Genomic DNA, 13,545 nt, shown 5'->3' with positions numbered 1-13,545 from the left:
CGACGACCAAATTAAGAGTTGTATTTGATGGGTCGGCTAGAACGTCCTCGGGTGTATCGATCAACGATATACTGATGACTGGACCAAGTGTTCAGAGTGATCTCATCGCGATTTTGCTTCGTTTCCGAGGATTCCAGTTCGTCTTTACGCTGGACATTCCAAAAATGTTTCGTCAAGTTGGCGTACATTGGTTAGATACAAGGTACCTACGCATTTTTTGGAGGTACAACAAAGATGATATTCTGACCGTCCGAGAGCTGCAGACGGTTACGTATGGCCTGGCATCATCACCGTTCCAAGCAACGATGGCGCTCAAGCAAACTGCAGTTGATCACAAGGAGGAATTTCCGGAAGCCGCAAATATCGTCGAAAAAGGGACGTACATGGACGACATCCTAACAGGTGCCGATACGCTAGCTGAAGCATGCAAGCTCCAACGAGAAGTGACGGATCTGCTGGCGAAGGGATGCTTTGGCGCTCATAAGTGGTGTGCCAACCACCCCGATATTGTGAAAGGTGTTTCTGAAGAGCTACGAGGAAACTCGTTCGTAGTATCTGACGAAAATTCAAAGTCGATCGTGAAGACTCTTGGCATGACCTGGGATCCGGTCGACGATTGGTTTTCTGTATCGGTTCCGGAATACGACGTTTTGGATGAAGTGACTCGTCGCAAGCTTCTAAGCCAGCTGGCCAAGATTTTCGATCCGCTGGGCTTCTTCGGCCCCGTGATTACAACTGCAAAGCTGATTCTGCGAGAGGTTGGCGAAATGCAGATTGATTGGGACGAGCCAGTCCCTTCTGAAGTGAGATCCAAGTGGCTAAATTTTCGCACAGAAATAGCCGTCCTTAACAAGGTGCGAATGCCAAGGTGGATTTCCTGGAATGGTGCGTTCAAGCTTGAGCTGCATGGATTTGCGGACGCCTCCGACGTGGCGTACGGAGCGTGCCTCTATACACGAGCAGTTTTTCCAGACGGATCCGCTCAGATGAAACTGGTTTGCAGTAAATCCCGCATTCTACCGATGAAGAGGGCGAAAACTAAGGCTGTCACGACTCCTCGTGCTGAACTGTTGGCGGCCTTGTTACTCGCCAAGTTGACTGTGAAGTTGCAGGACGCTACGGAATTAGACTTCGCGTCGACGAATCTGTGGAGTGATTCAAAAATAGTGTTAGCGTGGATCAGCAAACCACCGAACGTCTTACATACCTACGTTTCGAATCGTGTAAGTGAAATACAAAAACTTACCCCGAATTGCAGCTGGAAATATATTCCTACGGACGAGAATCCGGCCGACCTTATATCCCGAGGAGAGCGGCCGAAAAAATTACTCGAGTCTAAGATGTGGTGGACTGGCCCACCCACATTCAACGGTTCTGTTGTAGAGATGACAGATGTAGTAGCTATTCCGGATGAAGAGTTACCGGAAATGCGTGCTGGCGTAGTACTGGCTGTGGTTGCTCTCACCAAAAGAATGCCAATGTTTGACAAGATTAGCGATTTCACGAAGGTTGTGCGTAGCACAGCCTACCTGGTACGCTTTGCGATGTTCATCATATCCAGGAAGAAGGAGTTGTTAAAGGGCCCGCTCACTGCTGAAGAAATAAAGCGGGCAACAATAGTGATTGTACGGTTGGTTCAACACGAAACGTTTCAACCAGAGATTCTCGCCCTGATGAGCGGCACGGACGCAAAGCATCGACTCAACGGATTGAAAGCGTTTTTGGACCCGGAAGACGGCGTGTTACGAGTCGGAGGTCGAATCAAGCGAGCGTTCATACCATACGATAGTCGACACCAGATGTTGCTGCCAGCAAAGCACCCGATCACGGAAGCACTCGTCCGACACCTACATCTAGAGAACCTTCACATCGGGCAGAAAGGTCTACTTGCCATCGTACGACAACGATTCTGGCCATTGAACGTGAAAAATACAATTCGCAAGGTGATTCGAAATTGTATGGTGTGCTTTAGAGCAAATCCGTTGAAGACAACTCAGATGATGGGTGACTTGCCATCATATCGTATCCGACCTGCTCCAGCCTTTTCGGACACTGGTGTGGACTACGCTGGGCCTTTTTGGCTTAAGTCATCGTCTACTGCTCGTAAGCCCTATATTACCAAGGCCTACGTGAGTCTCTTTGTGTGTATGCAAACCCGTGCCATACATCTGGAATTAGTCTCCGACTTGACGACGGCCGCGTTTCTTGCTGCTTTGAGACGATTCCACAGCCGACGTGGGTATCCGAAAACAATGCGCTCTGACAATGCAACAAACTTTGTCGGAGCCAAGACCGAGTTGCATGAGCTGTGGCTACTGTTCCAGAACCAATGTTCTACAGGAAAGATCGTGAGGTACTGTACCAACAAGGGAATCGAATGGTCCTTTATCCCACCGCGAAGTCCACACTTTGGTGGCATTTGGGAAGCTGGCGTTAAACAAGTGAAACATCATCTCAAGCGTATTGTCGGTGACCGGAAATTGACTTTCGAGGAGCTGTATACTACGCTGACTCAAATCGAAGCTGTATTAAACTCTCGACCCCTGGCGCCTAGCTCGGATGACCCAAACGACTACACAGCTATAACACCTGCTCACTTCTTGGTAGGCCGCGAGATGCAAGCCATTGCTGAACCGTCGTACTTGCATTTGAAGGAGAACACTTTATCAAGGTGGCAGCTCGTGCAGACCATGCTGCAGCACTTCTGGAAACGATGGACAGCGGAATACCTGCCGGAACTCCAGACTCGATCCAAGTGGCTGAAAACGAACGAAATCAAAGAGGGTTCGCTAGTATTGCTTGTGGACCAGAACGCACCGCCGCTGCAGTGGCCACTAGGAAGGATTTCAGCCGTGCACCCCGGACAGGATAGCGTGACACGTGTCGTTACGGTGAAAACAGCAAATGGAGGAGAGTTCAAGCGTGCTGTGACGGAGGTCTGTTTGCTGCCATTTGTCCATGAGACTTGAAATCGGCATTTCAACGCCGGGGAGCATGTTCGATGATTTGCGCATCCCTACTGCGCTCCCCAACCGCAAGACTTTGGCACACCCTGTGCGATAACAATTCAATTACAACACACAGTCCTTTTCTGTTCTTTTGTTTGACCGAATAAAGTTAGTTGTGCTCCATAATCATGAGAATCGAGACGCTTTTTATTAGATTGACTATTGATTGTTCGTAGAAACCGAACCCCCAAAATTTACAGTCCACTCGATACCGTTAACATCACCAATCGAGCAGAAATATTTCTACGCATCTGTTAAGTTTAAGACTTTGTCATTTTTCATAATGTTGAAAATTTCACGAATGTGCAACTGTTGCTATGATAATTAAAATGATCCTCGGTTGCCTGCGAAAAGCGATTTCCCTAACACAGATTTCAAAGTTGAATTGCATCCGGTCTCACCAAACGGTGTTCTCCAGTACACAACGAAAGGCTCCCCTCAAGCAGCTAGCTATCAAGGCTGCCTTCAACCGCTGATCGGATTCAGTTCCAATCACCGTGTGTGGTGGAGTGCGGACGTCGGCATCAGCAGCAACAGCAGTGCTTTCGGCGCGTGGCGTTGAACATTGTTCTCCAGTACACAACGAAAGGCTGGAAGAAGCCGCACCACTATTGATCGGAATCAGTACCTCTTCGTGAGTCGCTGTGGGCCATCTATGCTAAGCGCGTCACCCTCATTCCAAACAACATATAGCTCACAAAAAGGCGAGATGTTTAGCTCATTGGCTAGTTCATCGCGTACTTTCTTAATTGGATAGGATGCAAGAAATATCCGCACCCGACTATTCCACGTTTGTTATTAAACCGTATCCGACCCGAATCCGAAAATTTATTTATTTGCATACTCGTACCCAACCGAACCCGTTACGGTTCGGGTTTCGGGTAAAAATGCCCGTACCTGACCGTCTCTTCTAAAAAGGCTATTTAATCCAGGATGATTTTAATCACTGAAAAAACCACATTAGGAAATAGTTCCGATACTATTCCGAAATGTTATGATGAAGTTTTCGGTAACAAATTCAAAATGGAGTTATCTTCACAAGTCACATATACACTAATAAAATATTTTGGTTTAACTTCAACTTTAAAATGTGATATTTTGACAGCCACCATAGTGACACGCCGATGCACGCCGCCGATCAAAGTCAACGGCTTCACGCCGCCGAGGCAAAAATGGTTTCTACGCCACCGCCGCCGATGAAAGGACCGAGAATTCAGAACATCATCTATACATTAGCTACTTACCTGAGTTCTATCAGTTTCCTATGCAAAAGTTACAATTTACCGTACATAATTACGTGGCAGAACTTTGTTTTGCCCAAACATCCAACATCTGTTCATTATCAGTTATACATCAACATTGATGAGAATTCGGTAAATATTATATAAAACTGTTGCTTCGGTTATCCTTTGTACTGAAAATTCGTAGAGTTCAATAAACAAACTACTTTACCGTTTAATCTGTAAAAAGATTTGCAGTATAGGGGAAATGGATGTAATGTCGGCCTAAATGCTCCTAATTTTGGCCCATACATAATTTCAGCAATCGACTAAATTTTCAATAGCGACCAAAAATATCCATTAGTACCGCCCGAATGACGCATTCATCTAGATAAAATTGATAAACAGCAGGCTGATGAAATTCATATGAAAAATCATATAAAATTAACGTGATCCCATAAATGTTATGTGAAATTCAGTTGAATCCCATGAATTTTGTTAATGGATGAAAATCATTTGCGTTTCCAATGGAAGCTACATGAAAACTATTTTCGGTGTAGAGCCATTTCTCCTACAAACAGTATTATTTCGGCAACTTAACTGATATTCAGTTATTAAATACCGATTGTCGGTTTCAAACCAGTTCTGAGCTGATGTTTCAGCTATAATTTTGCTTTACAAACCAGAGTCAGTAAAAATAATTATCGAACTCCTAAATCCTGGATGAGTGTGTAGAGTTTGAGGTTTTCAAGTTGTTCGGAATACTACTTAAGATTGCACGAACTTTTTATAGCAGCTGATTTACGCAGCTTTAAAATAGATAGTTTTCCTTAAAGGGTGATACGGTCAAAATTTGGTCAATATCAACTTGACGTATTTCTTTCAATTTTGCATTTAAAAAACCTGAACACCCCTCATTTTGAAGGTGTGTGTGTGTAGAATGTTGCTCCTATTTTGATTTTGGAATTCACTCTTCAGTTGTCAAAATGCCGTCCAAGCAAGAAGAGCAGCGTATCAAAATTTTGCTCGCGCATCGCGAAAATCCGAGCTACTCGCACGCAAAGTTGGCAAAATCGCTAAAAGTTGCCAAATCAACCGTTACAAATGTAATTAAAATGTTTGGGGAACGTTTGTCGACAGCCAGGAAGTCTGGATCGGGGGGAAATCGAAAACCGGAAGCCGCTGAGACGACAAAGAGAGTTGCCGGTAGTTTCAAGCGAAACCCTAACCTCTCTCTCCGAGATGCCGCAAATAAGCTAGGTGTATCGTCTACAACCGTGCATCGAGCCAAAAAACGAGCCGGAATATCGACTTACAAGAAGGTAGTGACTCCAAATCGCGATGATAAACAAAATACGACGGCCAAAGCGCGATCCCGGAGGCTGTACACGACGATGCTGACGAAGTTTGACTGCGTGGTAATAGACGACGAAACCTACGTCAAAGCCGACTACAAGCAGCTTCCGGGACAGGAGTTTTATACGGCAAAAGGAAGGGGAAAGGTAGCAGATGTTTTCAAGCACATGAAACTGTCAAAGTTCGCAAAGAAATATCTGGTTTGGCAAGCCATCTGTACCTATGGCTTGAAAAGCAGCATTTTCATAGCTTCCGGGACTGTCAACCAAGAAATTTACGTGAAAGAGTGTTTGAATAAACGTCTGCTGCCTTTCCTGAAGAAACACGGTTGTTCCGTACTGTTTTGGCAGGATTTGGCATCTTGCCATTACGGTAAAAAGGCCATGGAGTGGTATGCCGCCAACAACGTGCAGGTGGTTCCCAAGGACAAGAACCCTCCCAACACGCCAGAGCTCCGCCCAATTGAGAAATACTGGGCTATTGTCAAGCGGAACCTAAAGAAGACCAAAAAACTGCTAAGGGCGAGCAGCAGTTCAAGGCAAACTGGCTTTCTGCGGCGAAGAAGGTGGACAAGGTGGCTGTACAAAATCTGATGGCAGGGGTCAAGCGTAAGGCCCGGCAATTCGGATTTGGAAAAGCGGAAGCCTAACTGAATATTTTTCCTGAATTTTATACTAATTGAACTTGAAAAAGAAATTTAATTTGATTTTTTAAATAAACGATTTCACCGATTTACACGCGTTTTCCCTTGACCAAATTTTGACCGTATCACCCTTTATATCTCGTCCTACGAGTGATGCGTTGAAGCTTTTACTTTTGCTCCAACACTAGTTTTTTCTAGTCAGGATCTTTGTCCGCCTTTCTAGTCACTAGTTTACGGTATCTGTAATTTTAGATTCAGTTTTGTTTTCCAGTGCTATCCAACTTTCAATTACTGGTAGCGCAATTTTCTAACTGAACAATTACACTTCGATCAACACTATTTTAATTACATTAGTAATTCCACTATAATAAATGTTTTTAATTTACTCACTTATAACATTCCATACACTTTAGGTCTCGATTTGTTTTTTTTTTACTGTTCTCCTAATCAATTCCTCCGTTTACCTAACAGCGATATGGCGTTATCACTAGACTGGTATTTGGCCCAAACCGTGTGGCCAGTTTTCTTCACACAAGTGCTGAGTATAAGCAAATTAAAAACATTGGAGACGTGTTGCTAAAATCGGTCCGATACTGTATTTGGTCTGGCTAAAAATTGATGGTGAGACTGGAGCAGAGGAGCAGAGCGCCGTTGTTAATAGCGCAACATCATAAGCGAAATCGGATCTTACTAAGGGTTTCATTTGGGGTAATCCATTTAGTTCTGAACTCTGCCGCTAGAGCGACACTGTTGCTAACTTTTTAAAAGATCATCATAGAAGTACGTTTAATTGTATTTGTGTGTATTTGTATTTATAGTATTTTTAGGAAAAAAAAAGTTGATGGTTGATTTTTTTCCTTAAACTTTCCTATTTGTAGGTTTATCGTGTACCCTTGTTCTATGATGTTCTTCATTATATTCTATGGTACCTACAACTTACTTCAGCATCTCAATAACTCAGATATAAAATCATGGAGAAATAGCGATGATATTTATGAAATAATAAACTGATAAATGAAAATGTATGGTGTTTTTGCAGATAATCTATACACCACGTACACGAGGAAGGGCTTTGAAAACTGAAACACCGATCGCTGCGCCTGTATTAATTGACTTTGAATTCGAAACTGGTATTAAAACACCGGCATCTGTGAGAAAGTCCCAACTGATAACTTCGGCAGCGACTTCTTCTGCTGACAAGAGTATAAGCATTCAGATAGTGGAAGAAATTCACGATTCAATCGTTGAACAAGTCGTGACAAAATCAGAGGTTTTCACGCCATTCGAGGAGTTCAGCGAAAACGTTGCAACTTCATCGAAGATTGAATCCATGCCTGAGCATTCCATCGAAGTCGGCAGCCCTCTGCCAGAATCATGCTCAAGAAAGTCAACGGTTAGTGCACGCCAAAGCATAGTCAATGCTGAAACAGATCCTCAAAACGAATCCACAATTTCGGAAGTTAGCGAAAACATTGAAACTCCATCAATGTACACTTCGGAACAAACGTCAATGTCAACTGACATCATAGACGAACCTGCAACAGTTCCATCAACGGTAATATCTAGTTACGTTTGATTGAATTATTTTCCCTTAATTTTAAATTGTATGATATTGCAGGTAGAACATACGCCGCTTACACGAGAAAGGTTAGTTAGTGGTAAAACATCAGGATCTACACGAAAACCCCTGCTGACGACTCCTGCAGGCACTCGTTCTGCTAATGAAAGTGGAACGATGTTGCAAGACCAAATTCTCGATTCATTCGTTGATCAACAAGATGCTTCGATAACAGAGCCTGAGGTTTTCACACCATCTGAGGAGACTTCTGTTATGAGAGAAAACGCTACTGATGCTTCAAAGGTAGCATCCTTTCCTGAACGCATCAGCCCTGCACGAGCATCGCGTTCTTCAAGAAGATCAACGATTAGTACAAATGACTCGATACTTACGTGTAGTGATGCAGAACCAGGTGTTTCAAATGAGTTCGCTGTTTCCGATGTTCCTGTAATCATTGGTTCATCACCGAAACAAACGGAAATGTGGACTGGAGGAAACTTGCAAACATCTATATCAGCATCTCCATCGGTAAGACAGTTACATTTGGTTTTTAATAGTTTTCAATACTATGTACTATGTTCAGGTGGCCTGCGTTTTAGTTGGGCTCCAGTTAGTTCGGCTGTAGCCCACCAAAATCGAAATCAAACGTCATTTTTTACAGTGCTACAACAGTACTTTCCCGTTTTTTGTCAGCCGTACCTGAAATTTTAGGCTGACAAAATCGGGAAATTTTCTTCTTCAATATTTTAACTATCAAAATTATTCTGAAATCAAGTTTAACCATTATTTATCCACTATTAATGGAATTACTGATAAATGTTTACTATTCTTACAACAAAGGGTAGACCAAACGTCTCGAAAAGTTTGCGTACGGTTTGTTGAGCCGGTACGTACTGTTCGGTTTCTTTTAATTCCGCTTGGTTTTCATCGCTGCAACCAAGGCTGAACCTCCATATCTCAGTATCAACGTAAATACACTAGCCAGGAGCCGTCTCTTGCTACTACTTGGTCCCAAGATGTTCGGTATGATTCTGGCTACCGCGTTGATGGCCTTCGCTGCCTTCTCGTAGGCGTATTCTACGTGGCTAATGAAGCCAAACGGTCGTCGACCATCGCACCCAAGCATTTTAACACGCACTTCTAGTTTATTGCGTGCTCCCCAACGGTAATTTCTGACCGCTGCAGCGCTTTAAAGTTACTGATCAATACCACCTTGCTTTTAATGTGAGCTATCTGCAGCTACGCTCCATGCATTAGGTTTCCAATCATGTCGAACGCCTCGGTCGCCAACATTTCCATCTATTCCAGCGTCTTGCCTGTTACCGTGGGTAACGTAAAACGACGTCGTCCGCAAAGCCAACGATCTCAACTCAGTTTTAGGCCTCCATTTTAAATCACGTTCCAGAGCGTTGGACCAAGAATGGAGCCTTGTGAAATTCCCACCGTGATCCTAATCGATCTCTGTCCCATATTTGGCTCGTAGATAAGAACCCGGTTCTGGAAGTTGCGTCGGCCTCCCAGCTGGAGTTGTTGAACGCATTCTTGACGTCGATCGTTATCACAGCGTAATATCGATCTCCTCTCCACTTCAGTTTCGACGCCTTCTCGTTTCGGCTCTCTCGACAACTGTCCGAATTGCATCCACTTTGCTCTTCCTTTTTGAAATATGAACTGCCTCTCCGGCAATCCTTGCTCACTCTCCGTGCATTTCGTCAGCCTGTTTAGGATGATCCTCTCCAAGAGTTTTCCGAGTGTATCCAGCAGGCACTGCTACGAGATGCTCGTTGGTGACTTCGGCGTTATCTCCCTCTCCGTTTCCGTACGATGTAGGTGGCCAGGTCGTTGGATCGTGCTTCAAGAAAAGTCCTTTCACGATGGCTTTCAGGTTCTCTAAGCAATGCTACGTGCTAGAAATACTCAGAGGGAGAGATAGGCGGAGAAAATGTTTTGAGCCAATCGAACATTCCCATTAGAATTTTCCGAGGATTTCTTATTCTTACTAGATTAAATTTGAGAGTATTGCAATCGAACAGAAATTCAATCACTTTTATGTTTCGTGTGCTTCTGAAATTCAACTAGTTTTTGGAATCAAAAGCAATATTCGAACTCTATTGATTAATTGATCTTAGTTGGTTAATTAATGGCACCAAGTAATGTGCAAAATCTTGCGATGCAATCAATTATTATTTTACACGTAAATCGAATCAAATATAAAAATCATATGAAATGCTAGCTTCTGGCAAGGGTTGCAAGATAATTTAGGTACAAATCTCTGCCTCCGAATTGTATTTTGTTTTCTCCGCCCATCTCCCTCTGAGTATTCCTACTGCGTGGGGTCAACAATGTCAATTGACGTATGATATTGGGCTATAGCACTGAATTTCACTTCCGACACTGCCATTCGTAGTAAGCATGAAATAAAGTGGTTCGGCTTTGATATGAATATCACTAGCGAAAAGTAGAAAATCTTGCAGTTCATCACAGAACTTTGAATATCAGTAGTCCCTTTACTATGTCCACTGACATTGAGGCAAATGATATTGATATTCTAACTGTGGGAAATGACACTGACATCAGATGGTTAGTGAAATTCAGCATATTGTTGGTATTGATATTGATATTTTGCAGCACTGTCTAAGAACATTTCAGCGGGCATAACTTGACTTCTGATCTTCGTCATCACGACTCGGTGTGCGTCGTTGGCAGCAGCGTCTCGACCCAGCTCCAGTTGACAGTTTGACTTGCTTTGCTTTATCTCTCGTTTATGTGCTCGGAACATTCCTATACGTTCCTCTCTATATGCTTCTGTTCTTGCTCTCTCTCTGAACACGTCCTCTCTTTGCAACAGTAAGCTGTAGGCCGTCTGTTATTTAGCTCCAGTTTCCTTGGCATATGGTCGTGTCACATGCTCTCCCTAACGATTCTGTCAACTCATCTTCCTTTTTTTAACTTTATTTTTGAGATTTTTAGCCGTAGGCTAGTTCATCTCGTCCATGAAAGGTGAGGCCTCAGAAGGAGGACCCCCAACAGAGTAGTTTTTTACAGTGTTTACTTCAACCGAAAATAGTTCCTGGCTCGATCGTACATTTACACAACATAGTAAAGACACAACATTAAAATCTGAATAAGACAGATCTCCACACCGGGGGAACCGGGAGGCAACCACCAGGCAGAGATGTCCCATCAGCCAAAATGAATTAAAAAGACTAAACTTTAAAAAGCGCATTACTGCTGCCAGTGTGGAGGGATCATCACCCAGCATGTCATGTCGCGTATGTTATTTTGAAGACCATGGAATTCCCGCAGGTTCTGGGGGCATACGCATATAATGTGCTCGATTGAGGCTGGAGCTCTACAACAGACGCAAGTCCTGTGGAACGGCGTTCCACCGAAATTGTGCGAGATCTTGGTGTGACCGGTCCTCAAACGCGACGCTATCTTCTGATCCCGCTGGTTCAACTGTTCTGTCCATTTCCTCGTCGTCCCTTGATCCGTCTGATGAAGAGGGAGCGGTTTTGAGCCCACTATGCGTCGCAAACTTCCCGTACTTTGCTTACGATCCATCGCTTGACATCGTGTAACGGTACTTCGTTGGTATAGCAAGGGGCAGATGGTCCTGCCCCAGCCAGAAAGTCAGCTTCAGAGTTGCCTGGTTTTCCGCAGTGCCCCGGAACCCAGCAGAATACCGTGTTTGGTGGTGCGGACTTCATCGTCGCCTGTACCCAGGGATGAATTGGGGCCTCAGATGTCAGGGCTTGTATGACGCTATGCGAATCCGTGAGGACCAAGATCGGTCGGTCAGAGAGCGTTGTAGCAGCGATGAAGATGGCAGCAGCTTCAACAGAGAAGACAGAACATAGCGGCGGTAAGCTGCAGCTGGTTGGTGTAATGTTTCCGGCTAAACCGATACCGACCCCGGCCCGAGCGCGAGATCCGTCCGTGTATCGGTGAGTGTGCGTGGGTTATTTTTTCCTAACATTTCAGTTATAGTCCTTTTCATGGCCACGGAATTGTCTCCGGCTTTGAACATGTCCTTAATCCGGCTTTCGATTTTCGGTAATGGTGTTTGCCAGCATTTGTCTCTATGCCTGTGGACCCTGACCACTGCGGGGAGATCTTCGTTGGCAGCCGTGCGGAGGAGTCTTTCACTTCAGGTCGCAAGTTGTTGTCCTCTCTACTGCCACAGGATTCCGTTGGCCGATGCCATATCGGATTGCCTGATGGTCACTATGGGTATATCCTTCACACACTCTCCAATTCATGTTTTCCACCAGCGACGGAGTCCGCATAAAGTGACGTCGATGATGGATTCCCGGTCATCTATGCGAAAAGTGCTGGTGGTGCCTTTATTGAACATCCTAATTTCCAGCTTCGAAAGAGCTTCCAGCAAAATGTGCCCTCTTACATTGGTACATCTATTTCCCCACTCCACTGCCTATAAGCATTGAAATCCTCCGACGACTACCGGTCTTCGTCCGATCAGCTCTTCGGTAAGTCCAACCGGCGTCTCTTGGAACCGCTCCATCGTCCATCGGGTGCGTAACAACTGCATATGAATATTCCGGTAATTTTGGCGATCACGAAACCTTCTTCTTGAATGGAGTATCTGCCCATAACATGTAGGTATTGTAGCCATCCCAGCTATATCCGCCACCTAGTTACCTTTATCGGGAGGGACTCGGTACAGCTGTGTCACAGTAATTGAGGTTTATTTGAGTTACCTCTGTTATTGTTGCGACAAAACAATTAAGTGTCATTTGGAGAGAAATGCTTGAGAATTCATGCTTAAAAACCAAAAAGTTCGGCAAAATATTCAGGCTGACAAAATCAGGAAAAAAGATGACAAAATCGGGAAAGCACTGTATTTCTTTTTCGATGGGCTCATGTATGAACAATTTGGATAATTGCTAAAGGATTGTGATGATAATAAACAATCGGTGTATCCCTCAACCAATTTTCAGCTTGACAGCTCAGCCCAACTAACGAAAGTTGACTGTAGTATAATAATTTACTTATAATGAATACATAGTATAATACTATATTTATAAGAAACTTGTGATATTTTCAGGTAATTCGTACGCCACGGGTACGTGCTAGTGCGACGAAAATTGCAATATCAGCCGTCTCTCCTGTGTCCGTTGATTTTGAGCACGGTGCTGCTGTTAAAACACCAGCATCTGTCAGAAAATCTCTGCTGATCAGCCGTTCCGCTAATAAGAGGGCTACAGTGGCAGAACAAATTTCCGAATCGATCGTTGAACAACCAGATGCGTCAATAAATGGAGCTGAGGCTCCGACGCCATCGAAGGAATCATTCTTCATAAGTGAAGATGTGACACAACCTGAACTGGCGATCGAAGATGAAAGTTCTGTTCGAGCATCTCTTTCAATGGTAGAACACACATCAGAATCAATCGTTGAACAACCAGATGTGTCAATAATAGAGCCTGAGGTTCTGACGCCATCAAAGGAATCATTCATCATAGACGATAATGTGGCAGAACTTGAACAGTTGATTGAAGACGGAAGTCCTCTTCGAGCATCTTTTTCAACAAGGTCAACAATCGCTGCTAAGGAATCAACACCTGCCCGTCAGAACATAGTCGATGTTGAACCTGGTGCTCAAAATGCGACAGTTGTATTAAATGTCACACCGTCAATTCAGAGTTCAGAACAAATGTCAATGTTGGCTCAACACTTGCACAAATCGGTAGCTACTTCATCACCGGTAAGATATTTTAATATTAGTTACAATAAGGT

At 44.0% G+C, this 13,545-nt stretch overlaps 1 protein-coding gene across 3 annotated transcripts in view; it reads left to right on the top strand.

Annotated features, from left to right (window-relative positions):
- Positions 1 to 13,545, top strand: part of LOC135699459 (mucin-17-like) — a 46,020-nt gene that overhangs the window by 24,083 nt on the left and 8,392 nt on the right. For all 3 annotated transcript variants that reach the window (XM_065219720.1, XM_065219721.1, XM_065219719.1), the window contains exons 11-13: positions 7,267 to 7,782; positions 7,846 to 8,313; positions 12,854 to 13,513. In XM_065219720.1, coding sequence (XP_065075792.1) covers positions 7,267 to 7,782; positions 7,846 to 8,313; positions 12,854 to 13,513 — 1,644 coding nt within the window. The remainder of the gene's footprint in view (positions 1 to 7,266; positions 7,783 to 7,845; positions 8,314 to 12,853; positions 13,514 to 13,545) is intronic.

This window comes from Ochlerotatus camptorhynchus, unplaced genomic scaffold (assembly GCF_037179485.1).
Source record: "Ochlerotatus camptorhynchus isolate MF236.1 unplaced genomic scaffold, CSIRO-AGI_Acam_v1.1 ptg000109l, whole genome shotgun sequence".
NCBI lineage: Eukaryota > Metazoa > Arthropoda > Insecta > Diptera > Culicidae > Ochlerotatus > Ochlerotatus camptorhynchus.
Note: the sequence above shows the minus strand (reverse complement) of the source record. Positions and strands in the feature narration are given on the sequence as shown.